General features: G+C 30.6%; 1 protein-coding gene across 1 annotated transcript in view; it reads right to left on the bottom strand.

Annotated features, from left to right (window-relative positions):
* Nucleotides 1-12,195, bottom strand: part of LOC149961225 (protein Wnt-16-like) — a 72,772-nt gene extending 60,577 nt beyond the window's left edge. Inside the window, exon 1 of the mRNA XM_090170313.1 lies at nt 11,679-12,195. Within this exon, the coding sequence (XP_090026439.1) occupies nt 11,679-11,764 (86 nt within the window). The 5' untranslated portion in view covers nt 11,765-12,195. The remainder of the gene's footprint in view (nt 1-11,678) is intronic.
* Nucleotides 12,196-14,658: the final 2,463 nt, after the last annotated feature.

The raw sequence follows: 14,658 nt of genomic DNA, 5'->3' as shown, positions 1-14,658 counted from the left end.
TCCGCAAACAGACGATTGAAAGTGTTAACCCTCGCGATTTACTAAGAAATCTACACCAGCAAAATGGCGGCATTACATATTTATTCTTGGAACTGCGTCATTGATGACGTAGGGATGCAAACTATGTATAGAAATATCTATCGTCTGTTTAAAGAATCTAATCAAGGAAAAATCTGCTACCACTGGTTTTTTTAACATAACTAGCGCCAATCGTCGCTGGCTTCTGTTAAACCTGGTGGCAGATACGAGAAATTCGTTGGTAGTTTATACTCCCTTTAAATGAACCAAATTCACAAATCGCGTACAGGGAAAATAATATTTAGAGCGAAGCCATTAGAGGTTCAACGTTAATTATTTTATGTGTACTAGATGGCGCCAATTTAAGGGGATTAATACTTACCGATTTATAAAGACAAGATTATTATGAATACTGTAATACAACATAAAACAGGGAAAAAAATTAACGGTTTTCCGGTTATAAGAGAGATTAAGTCACCCGTCGAAAACGTGTAGGGAAAACTTGTAGGAGTGTAGACGTAGCTTTATTGTGTATTATCTACGCTCAGTTACAAGTTCCCCGTTTACGTTTTCGAAGTGGTGGCTTAGCCGAAATTATGTCCAAAAGTGGTTGTAGAGATGATTTTATAAAATGACAAATTTATTGCACTTGAAAGTTAATTTAAAAACAATATAACTTAATTACTTTTTTAAAATTAATATGGGATTGCCACAATTTTTCTCTCAATAGTCAATTTTAATTTTATACTTGATTTTCTTATCATTTCTAAGGGTTTCCTGACTAATGAGAAATGTTCTTAAAATTACTAGACTTTCTGAAAATTTATTAAAATTGCTAGACTTTTTGAAAAGTTTCTTAAAATTGCTGGACTTTTTGAAAATTTATTAAATTTGCTAGACTTTTTGAAAAGTTTCTTAAAATTGCTGGACTTTTTGAAAATTTATTAAATTTGCTAGACTTTTTGAAAAGTTTCTTAAAATTGCTGGACTTTTTGAAAATTTCTTAAAATTGCTAGACTTTTTGAAAAGTTTCTTAAAATTGCTAGACTTTTTGAAAAGTTTCTTAAAATTGCTAGACTTTTTAAAAATTTCTTAAAATTGCTAAACTTTTTGAAAAGTTTCTTAAAATTGCTAAACTTTTTGAAAAATTTCTTAAAATTGCTGGACTTTTTGAAAATTTCTTAAAATTGCTGGACTTTTTGAAAAGTTTCTTAAAATTGCTAAACTTTTTAAAAATTTCTTAAAATTGCTGGACTTTTTGAAAATTTCTTAAAATTGCTAGACTTTTTGAAAAGTTTCTTAAAATTGCTAGACTTTTTGAAAAGTTTCTTAAAATTGCTAGACTTTTTGAAAAGTTTCTTAAAATTGCTAGACTTTTTAAAAATTTCTTAAAATTGCTACACTTTTTGAAAAGTTTCTTAAAATTGCTCGACTTTTTAAAAATTTCTTAAAATTGCTGGACTTTTTGAAAATTTCTTAAAATTGCTAGACTTTTTGAAAAGTTTCTTAAAATTGCTAGACTTTTTGAAAAGTTTCTTAAAATTGCTAGACTTTAAAAATTTCTTAAAATTGCTACACTTTTTGAAAAGTTTCTTAAAATTGCTAAACTTTTTAAAAATTTCTTAAAATTTCTGGACTTTTTGAAAATTTCTTAAAATTGCTAGACTTTTTGAAAAGTTTCTTAAAATTGCTAGACTTTTTAAAAATTTCTTAAAATTGCTGGACTTTTTGAAAATTTCTTAAAATTGCTAGACTTTTTGAAAAGTTTCTTAAAATTGCTAGACTTTAAAAATTTCTTAAAATTGCTGGACTTTTTGAAAATTTCTTAAAATTGCTGGACTTTTTGAAAATTTCTTAAAATTGCTAGACTTTTTCCAAAATTTCTTAAAATTGCTGGATTTTTGAAAATTTCTTAAAATTGCAAGACTTTTTGAAAATTTCTTAAAGTTGCTAGACTTTTTGAAAATTTCTTAAAATTGCTAGACTTTTTGAAAATTTCTTAAAATTGCTAGACTTTTTGAAAAGTTTCTTAAAATTGCTAGACTTTTTAAAAATTTCTTAAAATTGCTAGACTTTTTAAAAATTTCTTAAAATTGCTAGACTTTTTAAAAATTTCTTAAAATTGCTAGACTTTTTCCAAAATTTCTTAAAATTGCTGGACTTTTTCCAAAATTTCTTAAAATTGCTGGACTTTTTGAAAATTTCTTAAAATTGCTAGACTTTTTCCAAAATTTCTTAAAATTGCTAGACTTTTTCCAAAATTTCTTAAAATTGCTGGACTTTTTGAAAATTTCTTAAAATTGCTAGACTTTTTCCAAAATTTCTTAAAATTGCTAGACTTTTTCCAAAATTTCTTAAAATTGCTGGACTTTTTGAAAAGTTTCTTAAAATTGCTAGACTTTTTAAAAATTTCTTAAAATTGCTAGACTTTTTAAAAATTTCTTAAAATTGCTAGACTTTTTAAAAATTTCTTAAAATTGCTAGACTTTTTCCAAAATTTCTTAAAATTGCTGGACTTTTTCCAAAATTTCTTAAAATTGCTGGACTTTTTGAAAATTTCTTAAAATTGCTAGACTTTTTCCAAAATTTCTTAAAATTGCTAGACTTTTTCCAAAATTTCTTAAAATTGCTGGACTTTTTGAAAATTTCTTAAAATTGCTAGACTTTTTCCAAAATTTCTTAAAATTGCTAGACTTTTTCCAAAATTTCTTAAAATTGCTGGACTTTTTCCAAAATTTCTTAAAATTGCTAGACTTTTTCCAAAATTTCTTAAAATTGCTTGACTTTTTCCAAAATTTCTTAAAATTGCTTGACTTTTTCCAAAATTTCTTAAAATTGCTAGACTTTTTGAAAAGTTTCTTAAAATTGCTAGACTTTTTCCAAAATTTCTTAAAATTGCTGGACTTGGTTTATAAATTTCTTTAACTTTTTATAAATTTCTTTAACTTTTTATAAATTTCTTTAACTTTTTAAAAATTTCGAGTTGTATGTTAGAATGACCTGACCTGCGGTAACCCTGACGGGTCCAACATCCACAAATTTTACCTAAGGAATTTTGAATCTCAAATCATCGAATTTAATACCATTTTCGTTTTGATTTCCAAGGGTTTTTTTAATTGTTATTTCGAGATTTCAGGATTTTCAATTTGATTTCAAACTTACATAAATCTATTTTTTTGTTGTAGACTATACTGGATTTGGAGGAATGTCATTATTTTCCAATTGATTTCGAGATTTCTAAAAAAAAATTCCATTTTGTAGACTATACAGGATTTTCAAGTTGATTCCAGAATTTCAATAATCAATTGATTTAGAGAGTATAAGAAATTTTGAAGATATTACAGGCTCAAAGCCGTTTTAAATTTAAACCGAGGGGCAGCTCACTCCAACGATTAAATCATGATTAGATTAGATTAAAAATGATTAATTAAATTTTTAATCATGATTATTAGGACACCCTGTAACAACGTGATCTGCCCCTCGATGCAAACCCCAATTCGGTCGACTACTTTCCTACGCGCGATAAAAACCCATATCGTTCCGCTCACCCCGGGTCCAAGAAACGAAAAATTGACATAACCCATTTGACGCTCTTAAGAACTAAAACAATCGTGAACGAAAAGTGTTTACGTCGACGTAAAATCTTCGATAAGAAAAAGATGTTAAGTTGGATATTAATATTTATCCGAGACACGAGCGAAACGTCTTAAGACAATAGGAAACAATGGCTAAAAACAATTGTCACTTCAAGCCCGGCCATTATTGTAATAATTGACTCTTATTTATAAGAATTAAGATAAAGTTGACGCAGTGTACGAGTACTTGTCCGATATCATTGTTAAAACTTATCACCCGTTGTAAGGTTAAGCTATTAAATAGAATACAAAAGATGTTCGTCGAAACTGATAGAAAATACAGCGCCAAATAAAGTAAACGTGGGATAATTTTTTTTCTAACAATTTATTTTGTTTTTGGACCGGCTGGAAGGGAAAAAAACAACGGAAGACAGAAGACAGTTTTAACACGGTTTTAAATGACTGTACGTAATTAAAAACGGCGTGAAAAAGGCGGCTATAGACTATTTAAAGTGTGGGTAGGCGCACGCTTTTAAAATGTTAAAGTCCTCATTTATACGGGTAACGTGGGACTAACGAAGAAATTAATTATTAACGTCGCCGAGCTGAGGGAAAAAATATATAAAAAAGGTGTTTTTTCAATGGTGTTAAGTTTTACGCGTAAGCCAAAATTGTACAACGTTTTAGCTTGGTTTAAAAAAGTCCTAACTATAAGATTTAATGTCACCCCAAGTTACGATGTTTTTAAACTAAGCTAGCATATAGATTTTGGGTTTAATTTTATAAACGCGTTGTTATGGAAACCGCAGTGTTTAAATTTAGATTAGTCTAATATTTACGGACTCTCACTTGAGATTTTGATTAGTTTACACGTTCATGCAAAATAACCTTACAAGGATAGAGAGATGGATACTTCAAATCAGAAATATACTTCTGGTATTACATATTATTAAAGAACAGGATACCAATAACCTTAGAAGGATAGAGAGATGGATACTTCTATTCAGATATATACTTCTGGTATTACATATTATTAAAGAACAGGATACCAATAACCTTAGAAGGATAGAGAGATGGATACTTCTATTCAGATATATACTTATGGTATTAAATATTATTAAAGAACAGGATACCAAAACTGCATTCTACAAGAACTCTTAAAATTGGACCAAAAATAGCAAACTTTTCTTCGAAATTTAACACGTAACTTTTAACCAACGAGCTTATGTAAGCTATCCGTAAATTGAGAGGTCGTTGTTAAATCAAATTACAAATATTAGCAGAATTGAATGCAGAATTTTTCAAATAAAAGTCACCAACAAAACCGTCAAAATATAAATAAATAAGTTGCCCCGATTTCCACGCAAATAAATTAAACAAAACTTATTAAAAACACTATTTTGTTTAAAAGGACGTTTTGCTAAAAAGATATAAATGATGTAAATAATGAGTATAGAATCGGTCTGCAAGCAAATTCGGCCGGCGCGTAATAAACTTGAGAGATAGGGTTTGAAAATATGAGCAATTTCCACGAAATAGCTCTCTAGGGTGGGCCCCCAATTTTCGGGCGAACCATCAAATTTAATAACAGGCTTCTTATCACTTGTCTTCAGCAAAAGGGCGATTATTAAACGATTGTGGCTTTCATTTTAATTATGTAAAATACAGCGGCTGGCTCCAATCACGCTTATCAAGCATTACGTAATATTAATGATCTCAGGTCCTGTATTAACTATTAATATTTTATTACTTAGACGCGGAAGAATGATTGCGGAGTTAAATTTAAATTCGACCAAAAGGGAAATTTTTCCAACGCGTAGAAACTGAATACACCCCTGGCCACGATTTACTGCATTAATGGTAATATTTAATATTAAATTAAGCAACCAATATCAGAATTAGTTGCTTAAAATATATATAATTAATTTTAAACGGTTTCAAAATCTAGTACGGTACTAATTTTAAAAATATACAGGCATTAAATGGTTAAAATGGTTAGTTCGCGCTAAAAAGGGAGGTGGCGTGGATGGGAAATCCATTAACACTATCGGAACATCAACTTTCCAAGTTCCCGATTTCTCTAAATGGTAATAGACTAATTCGTTGCACGAAATATATAGCAAATTTAAAACGGTTTAAAAATCTAGTACGGTACCAATTCTTAAAATATATTGGGAATTTATGGTTAGTTTAATGATAAATTAATTAACGAATATCAGAAATAGTTACTTAAAATTTAGGTCGAATTTAAAACGGTTTAAAACTCTAGTACGGTAATTTTTTTAAATATATGGGGAATTTATGATTAGTTTAATGATAATATAATTAACGAATATCAGAAATAATTACTTAAAATGAAGGTCGAAATTAAAACGGCTTAAAAATCTGGTACGGTACGAATTTTTAAAATATATGGGGAATTTATAGTTAGTTTAATTGTAAATTATTTAACGAATATCAGAAATAGTTACTTAAAATAAAGGCCTAATTTAAAACGGCTTAAAAATCTGGTACGGTACCAATTTTTAAAATATATGGGGAATAAATGGTTAGAATAATAGTAAATTTAGCAATAAATATCAGAATTACTTAGTTAAATATATTACTATTTTAAACGGTGTAAAAATCTAGTGGAGTTACTATTAAAATATATTAACGATAAATTAAGTAACGAATATCAGAATTATTTAAATATATTCCAAATTTAAAACGGTTTAAAAATCTAGTACGGTACCAATTTTTAAATATATATTGGGAATAAATTGTTAGTTCGCGCTAAGAATCTAAGTGGCGTCGATGTGAAATCCATTAAAACTTTTTCGACAAGTCTCCACTTTCTCTAAACGATAGCCAAAATTTCGATTTCGTTATTAGCAAAGAAGGAATTCAGTCACAGTCCGTACCTATGTTACCGGACCTAACGAGATGTTTATCAATTTTCGCCGGGGTAGACACGGCGACCTCCAAAGACTAAAAACCAAAGATCATATCGGCATGTCCCTAAAAATTTCCAAGTGCTTTTGCAATGAATAATGAGAGAAATGACTGCAAGATGGAGTCCCTAATTACTCTTCAATTGAAAAATCTTTAGTGTCGAGTCTAGACAAGTTGGATACCACTCCCAAAAAAAACTGTTAAAAATATTTATTTATCTCTAAACTTAAACCCTTCAAAAAGGCCGGGATTTTAGCGTGAAGGTGATAATTAATAAAGACTTCGATGGAAGACAAAAATCGTGGAATATTTCAAACTTTCTTTTCATGTTTTGCGGAAAATCGACCTTATTAGCCACGTGCTCTTATTTAGCAACCGAAACTTTTTTTGGGTTTTATAGTAAAACACGTGTGAACCATTTCAGGAAAAAAAATAGCTACATTTCTATTTTAAAGTTAATAACTGATCCAATCCCAGTCCTAACTTGGAACCGGATGTGGATCTAGCATTACCCACTTCCGGCAAAAATTCAAGACAGCTATTAGTATAAAATGTGGATCGAATTAAACGTAAGAGGTATTAAATAATTAAATTCTTGTTTGCGAGACCAAATTACCCGCGTTAGTTTTCTAAAATAGAGTTTGAAACCCACCGTGTGTATGTCTTTAGTTTAAATTTGAATTTAATTACTATTATTATTGAATAATTAATATTATTTAACAAAAATATTTGAAAATAAAAATTTAATAATGCTTATTTTAAATATTATTTGGCCATTACATAAATATAACCAATTAATGTAAAAATTCGATTTTTCCAATATAAAGGTTTTAGAAAAACATTCGTTTGAGAATAGCTTTAAATTAAAAATAAAATTGTAATCAAACTTTCTCGAATTTGGTAAAACCGTGAAAAATAACATTTAAACTAAAAATCTTTTTTCTTTTAAATAATTTTTCCTTTTAAATATTTTGGGGAAATGGCGAAATGCAAAAAGCGACAATTGACATCATTGGCGCCAGAACCCCAGGATAACTGTTCATTTGTTTGGTCTATGGCCAAAAGTTGTATAATTGTCGTTTGCAGAGGAAAGCCTGATTTCATACTTTTCAAACTCCCGCAGAGTCCGCCAAAGATTAAATATATTACATTAAGTATATATAAAAATGTTAAAAACTATTGTTTATGTATAAATGGTTGGGATCGAAGGTTTGATCTCGCATCCCAGACAGCTATATTTTAGAAACTGTTTTTATTTCATTTTTTGTTATCCGTTCTTATATCAAAAATAATTTCGTAATTATCGTAAATTTAACGTAAACGTTTGGATGGCAACAAACCACAGAATTTGGGGGTTATTTTTTCAGTTTTAAATTAAAAATACTTGTTTATTCAGACGCGACCTAGAGTTGATCGAATAAATACCACATTTATAACGTTAAAATATATACTCTTTGACAACGTCTGACAACTCAATACCTACAAAATTAATGACATTTAGGAAAATATGTCCATAGTTTGTAAAAGGGTTCAACGATAGATAAATTATATATCAAGCAACCCTGTCCTAAAAGATAAATGTTTTAAATCAAATTAAAACACCTTAAAAACACATTGTCATATATAAAAGAACCCAAGAAAGTTATCTTGGAAGAATTCGTGGAACCCAGGACACCTAATCTATATATTACGTTTCCATTGTTTTAAGAGGAGATTATCTTGACGCCAAAACAGTAGATAATTAGTATCCAAAAACACTTTTTTTTAATAGACACCAACAAAGTGTAAAAATTTGAGGTGGATTATTAAAAATTTGCATTTGATGTATTTTTGAAGAACGAGCTTATGTTAGGCGGGCCGATTTTCAAGGTTTTAAAGGATTAATTTTTATTTCTAAAGGTATACTTTATAAGGATATAGAAATGCAAAATATCGAAATAAAAATTAAAGCTTGGACTTGATTGCGAAAAATAATTGCCTTAACGACCACTCCCTCATTGTGTTTCTAAGTTCGAATACGAAAAAAATATTTCGAAATTAATTAATCCACGATTTATTAATTAATCTAAACTTTATTTAATGATAATTTTCGGTTAGACTAACTCCTCCATTGTTTCACCGTTCGAATATAAAAATAAATTAAATTTAATCTAAACTGTATTTAATGATAATTTTCGTTTAACCCTAAAAGTTAAAGTTTTGTAGATGCATTTTAGAATTAAATCCAATACAGACTTATATAGATTTAATAGAAATATATTGAAATACGCAGAAATAATTCAGATAAATTATGTTTTCGAGACAGTGAAGGTGCTCATTTATTAGAAATCTCTAAAAGATGCTTATTTTTAGAGCCAAGTTATACCATAAAATATATTATAATTATTATACAATAAATTTAATAAATTAGCACTCAGAATCGTTTGAACCGACAACTAAGTTTAAGACCATAAAGCAGTGGGAATTTTTTTTTTATATATTCATAACAAAAAACATTAGAAAATAATTTGCGTTTACGGGTTGGCAATTAACGTTCTAGCTAGGCGACGAAATTATATTTCATTTTTTTTTAATTATACAAAAATTATTTCGCATCCCCACCTTTTAAATAATAACCGAAAATGACGTGGGTCAATTAAAATTAAGTAAAACAAGTTTTGTTTTAATTCGAAAATGAAAATAAAAAGTTAATTTAATTCCCCGTCTAGTCGGTGATATTATTAGGTTAAAAATATTCATTTTTATCGTTATTTATTTAAATTACGTAATTTTAAAGTCGTTAAAGACTTTAAGTGTAAAGCAAATTTCGTAGTTGTTCCCATAGGAATTAAAATTAAAACGATATTGCAAAGGTCGAAACAAAATGAAATTATGGCATCTATACCCTTGAAAGTCTAGTTTTATGACTGCAGTTCGGTTTCGAATATAATTTTTTATTTAAATAAAAGCAAAACTAGAAATCACGGTCTGTTTACTAAGAGGTGTGTTCCCGCGCTTAATAACAAAAATAAATTTCGCGTTATTTCAAATCGTACTCCGAATACTAACTAACCGATCGGAGGAGAGATATTCCAAATTGAGAATTTTAAAAATGTTGAGTGAGAGCTTTGTAAGTTTAAGGTCAGAAATTATAAAACTTTAAATTTCCTTTTTATCGCTCGTGTTGTGAAAGTATACTCGTGATAAATTTAGAAGCCTTGGCCAAATTTTCTCCGAAGTTTTGCTTTTTATTTAATACATGTTTGCAGTTGTTCGGATAATGCAAGGGTTAACGTTGAAACCATTAATTTAAATTAAAGAAATTTAATGGACCTAGTTTAAATATTAAACTTATTACTTTTTAAATTGAATTTATATTAATTTTTCTTAAAAAGAAAATACTTGCACTTATTTGTGATTTCATATTCGCGGAAGTACAAAGCATATATATTGTTTTTATAACTATTTCTGATTTAAAAATGTTCTCAACTTCAAATAACTTTGTTTTAAACATTCTTAACTTGAACTATACCTATTTTTGATTGAAAATGATAACAACTTCAAATATGTATTTTTGATTAGAACATGTTCTGAACTTTTAATACCCAATAAGTTCACACACGCGCTCAACTTCAAATAACAAAGTTCACACATGTTCTCAAATTTAACTTCAGATAACACACGTTCTCAACTTCAAATAACTTCCTGATTTAAACATGAACCAAGTGTAACTAAGTCCTCACATGTTCTCAAATTGAATTTCAAATCTACAAACGTTCCCAACTTCAAATAACTTCCTGATTTAAACATGAACCAAGTGTAACTAAGTCCTCACATGTTCTCAAATTGAATTTCAAATCTACAAACGTTCTCAACTTTAAATAACTTCCTGATTTAAACATGATCAAAGTGTAACTAAGTTCACACATGTTCTCAAATTTAACTTCAGATAACACACGTTCTCAACTTCAAATAACTTCCTGATTTAAACATGAACCAAGTGTAACTAAGTCCCCACATGTTCTCAAATTGAATTTCAAATCTACAAACGTTCTCAACTTTAAATAACTTCCTGATTTAAACATGAACCAAGTGTAATTAAGTCCCCACATGTTCTCAAATTGAATTTCAAATCTACAAACGTTCTCAACTTCAAATAACTTCCTGATTTAAACATGAACCAAGTGTAACTAAGTCCCCAGATGTTCTCAAATTGAATTTCAAATCTACAAACGTTCTCAACTTTAAATAACTTCCTGATTTAAACATGAACCAAGTGTAACTAAGTCCCCACATGTTCTCAAATTGAATTTCAAATCTACAAACGTTCTCAACTTCAAATAACTTCCTGATTTAAACATGAACCAAATGTAACTAAGTCCCCACATGTTCTAAAATTGAATTTCAAATCTACAAACGTTCTCAACTTTAAATAACTTCCTGATTTAAACATGAACCAAATGTAACTAAGTCCCCACATGCTCTAAAATTGAATTTCAAATCTACAAACGTTCTCAACTTCAAATAACTTCCTGATTTAAACATGAACCAAATGTAACTAAGTCCCCACATGTTCTAAAATTGAATTTCAAATCTACAAACGTTCTCAACTTTAAATAACTTCCTGATTTAAACATGAACCAAATGTAACTAAGTCCCCACATGTTCTAAAATTGAATTTCAAATCTACAAACGTTCTCAACTTTAAATAACTTCCTGATTTAAACATGAACCAAGTGTAACTAAGTCCCCACATGTTCTCAAATTGAATTTCAAATCTACAAACGTTCTCAACTTCAAATAACTTCCTGATTTAAACATGAACCAAATGTAACTAAGTCCCCACATGTTCTAAAATTGAATTTCAAATCTACAAACGTTCTCAACTTCAAATAACTTCCTGATTTAAACATGAACCAAATGTAACTAAGTCCCCACATGTTCTCAAATTGAATTTCAAATCTACAAACGTTCTCAACTTCGAATACCATTTTCTGATTACAACACGTGCTCATTATCAAATAACTATTTCCGTTTTAAAAATGTTTAAAAAAGTTGTTCTAAATTATAAATTATATTCGAAATAATTTTAATACAAAATAGAAAACAAACCACACCGAATATAAATATTTATAATAAATTAAAAGATAATTATAATTTAAAGAAACTCACATCCAATTTGCGACGACAAGATTAAGATACGGGCAGATACCGAACAATATGAGAAAACACAACTTTTTCGTTCTGTCATTATCCATTTGAGTTGTCCTTTATGTGTTCAAAGTCAATCGCGATAAATAACGCGATGCTGGTACAAATTCGTAACAATTATTAATTTTTTTTCAGCGGGTCAAAAATAAAACGTAGAAAAAAAAACAATTCTTAATAAATTAAGGAACGTTTAATCTGCTCGGTTAAAATTGGTGGGGGTGAAAATTATCGGTCATAAGTAATTAACACCAATATTGTCATTAATTTCAAAAGCCAGTAACCGGACGAAGATTTCAACGCGCCGCGGCACATCGTTCAGCATTTCTTTTTTTTTCCTTTAAAAAAAATAAATTTGAAAACTACCGAATTAAGAAAATAAAACCCTACGAAATTTTCATTTTCACGAGAAAACGCGAGAGATAAATAATAAATAGCTCGAAACCTCGACGGTAATAATAGTCAAGTCGCGCATATGATGACCAACGTTACAATAGTGTTATCTGAGAGGGAGAAACTCGACAACTTTTTCTCGGTGGCTCGAGCTCCCGGAGCTTGCGGGTTCGCCCGCCAGGTGGCAGTGCCAGGCGGAGCGCGCTTTCTGATTGGCCCAAAGTGCGGCGCTTACTCCAGGTGAAACTCGCCTTTTTCTAGCTACTGATTGGCTAATAAGGGTCCCCGCGTTCAATACAGCCGCTTACGAAAGTTGAATATAAGAAATAAAAAAATTATTATAAAAAAAATTCTTCACGAAGATATTATGTGGAAGACATGAGATTCAGAAGTTGAATTACCGGATAATACTATCGACTATAACTCGGCGTAAACTTTACCCATAATCCTCTTTAAAGTCTCAAGTACCTACTGAAGTTTCTTATTAACTATTAACAAGATTAGAAAAACTACGTGGATCTTAGGGTGGAAAAAAAATGTATTTAAAAAAAAAAGAAATATTGGAAACTTTATAAAAAAAGTATTCGCGTAGGATTGGTTCAGATTTTTTTCGTAGCTTCGGTAGACATGTCTAGCAGGGTAGAAAACTGGTAGGTTAAGGGTTCAATTTTTATACCCCCTAATTTTCATAATTTATTTTATTCACCATCCGATACGTTATTATAGGTTTTCCCGTAAACGCACAGCTATTTTAATCAGTTTTCTTTAATGCTATGATTTAATTTCTCATACCTTTTGGTACGGTTGAATGCCTACGTGAAATATTAAATTATTTTTTGCGGTAATTAATTGTAACCTGTCACCCTAATTGGGTAATTTCCGTTTGATAAACGGCCCGAATTAGTTACTTTATAGTTACTAGTGGTAAGAAAGTAGGATGGTTACGTAGTTACGCTAAAAGAAAATTTGGGATGAATTGCCTTCAAATAGTGACTGCCATCTTATTTTTTTTTATTATAGAGTAGTATCGCTCTGTAGCTTTGGGCTATGGCCGCCATTTTTAGGGCAGTTTTTTATCTATAGGAAAAAGCATGGGTGACGTCGACATACGTCACGTCGATATTACTCTATAGAGTAGTATCATAGACTGTTTATTAAAGATAAAATATTTTCCCCCAAAATGGCGACCATAGAGAAAGCTAGTCTAATTTCAGGCATCCAAATTTTCTATTAGCGTTTCAATGAAATTGTTATAATTTCAAGCACCTAAATTTTCATTAAATCATTTAGATAAATAATTTCCCCCAACATGGCGGCCACGAAACCTAAATTTTCTATAGACCTATTAAACAATGTATTGCAGAGAAATTAATCACTTCTCCAGATAGAATAGTTGAAATAAAAAGATTGAACTTGTTTATTGCGAGTCCCATTAAGATTTACACGGCTACCAGATCGCTTTGAAAAAAGGCAGACCAGATAACGAAATATAAGTTCCATAATTTAGACGTTATTATTATTAGGATAATCCCCAAAAATTCTTTAATTAAAAGACCCCGGTAAACAGACCTTTCTCGCCCAGTAGGTACACACGTCTAAATTGAATACCTTCAAATTAACCTTAAATATTTTCTACGAGATAAATTCCTATAGGGGTATAAACTCAAAAATACCCCCTCAAGCGGTGGGAAGAGCGACTAAACAAAAAAAAAACATTCGTTTTTTTTATTTTGAGCGTGTTGCAGAGGTGGCGGACTCACGCGTGAAACGGCGTCAAATAAAGGTTGTATCTGCGGCAGCTTCTACCTCCGTAATTTCCCCAAACCTCCCAATAGAAGCGAAAGCCGTTGATAACCCCGCCTACAACAACGCTAAATTAAAAGACCGACCAAACCCGTAGGCTACGACCGCCACGGTCAATTTAACTTCGTAGCGGGAATCGAAGCTAAGACTACCTTCGTCTTCGCTAACAGGTGTTTTTGACGCGCCGTATAGTAAATGCGGTAAATGTATCATTTGAAGGTGAGAATAATAAGATATCGGCGCTCTCTATAACTATAGGGTGGTATAAAAAAAAGAAGTCCCTAGTCCAGCTCATCATCAACGATACGCGTACGTGGCGCCCCCCGACGGTAACACTCGGAGTTAAATGTTCGGCCTAACCTTACCTAGTAGCGCGCTCAAAGGCGGCGAACTGAGAGAAAATTACATCCTGGAAACCCCACTGAAGAGTTTCGAGTAACCTTCGTTTATAAGCAATAGGAGTTTTTCCTTCGCGCGCGTTTTTTTTTAGTTCCCCCCTCGGCCGCTAGGGGGAAACGGGGCGGGTGGAATTCTGCCCTCGAGATCAGACGCTTTTAGCTTCGAAGTCACGAAGATAATGCCTCGCGCCTGCGTCCCGCGGGCAGAATTTTTTGAAACACAAATTAACGTCAAAAAGAATTAAGAAGAACAAAATATTTTTCTCCTAGCGACTATACTTTCTCCCGGCGACCCCCCTCCCCCCATTGCCCGTGAAACATGAAAGAATGATTATAAAAGGGGCAGTCTT

Source organism: Leiobunum rupestre, chromosome 1 (genome assembly GCF_980474605.1).
Source record: "Leiobunum rupestre chromosome 1, qqLeiRupe1.1.hap1, whole genome shotgun sequence".
Classification (NCBI taxonomy): Eukaryota; Metazoa; Arthropoda; class Arachnida; order Opiliones; family Sclerosomatidae; genus Leiobunum; species Leiobunum rupestre.
Note: the sequence above shows the minus strand (reverse complement) of the source record. Positions and strands in the feature narration are given on the sequence as shown.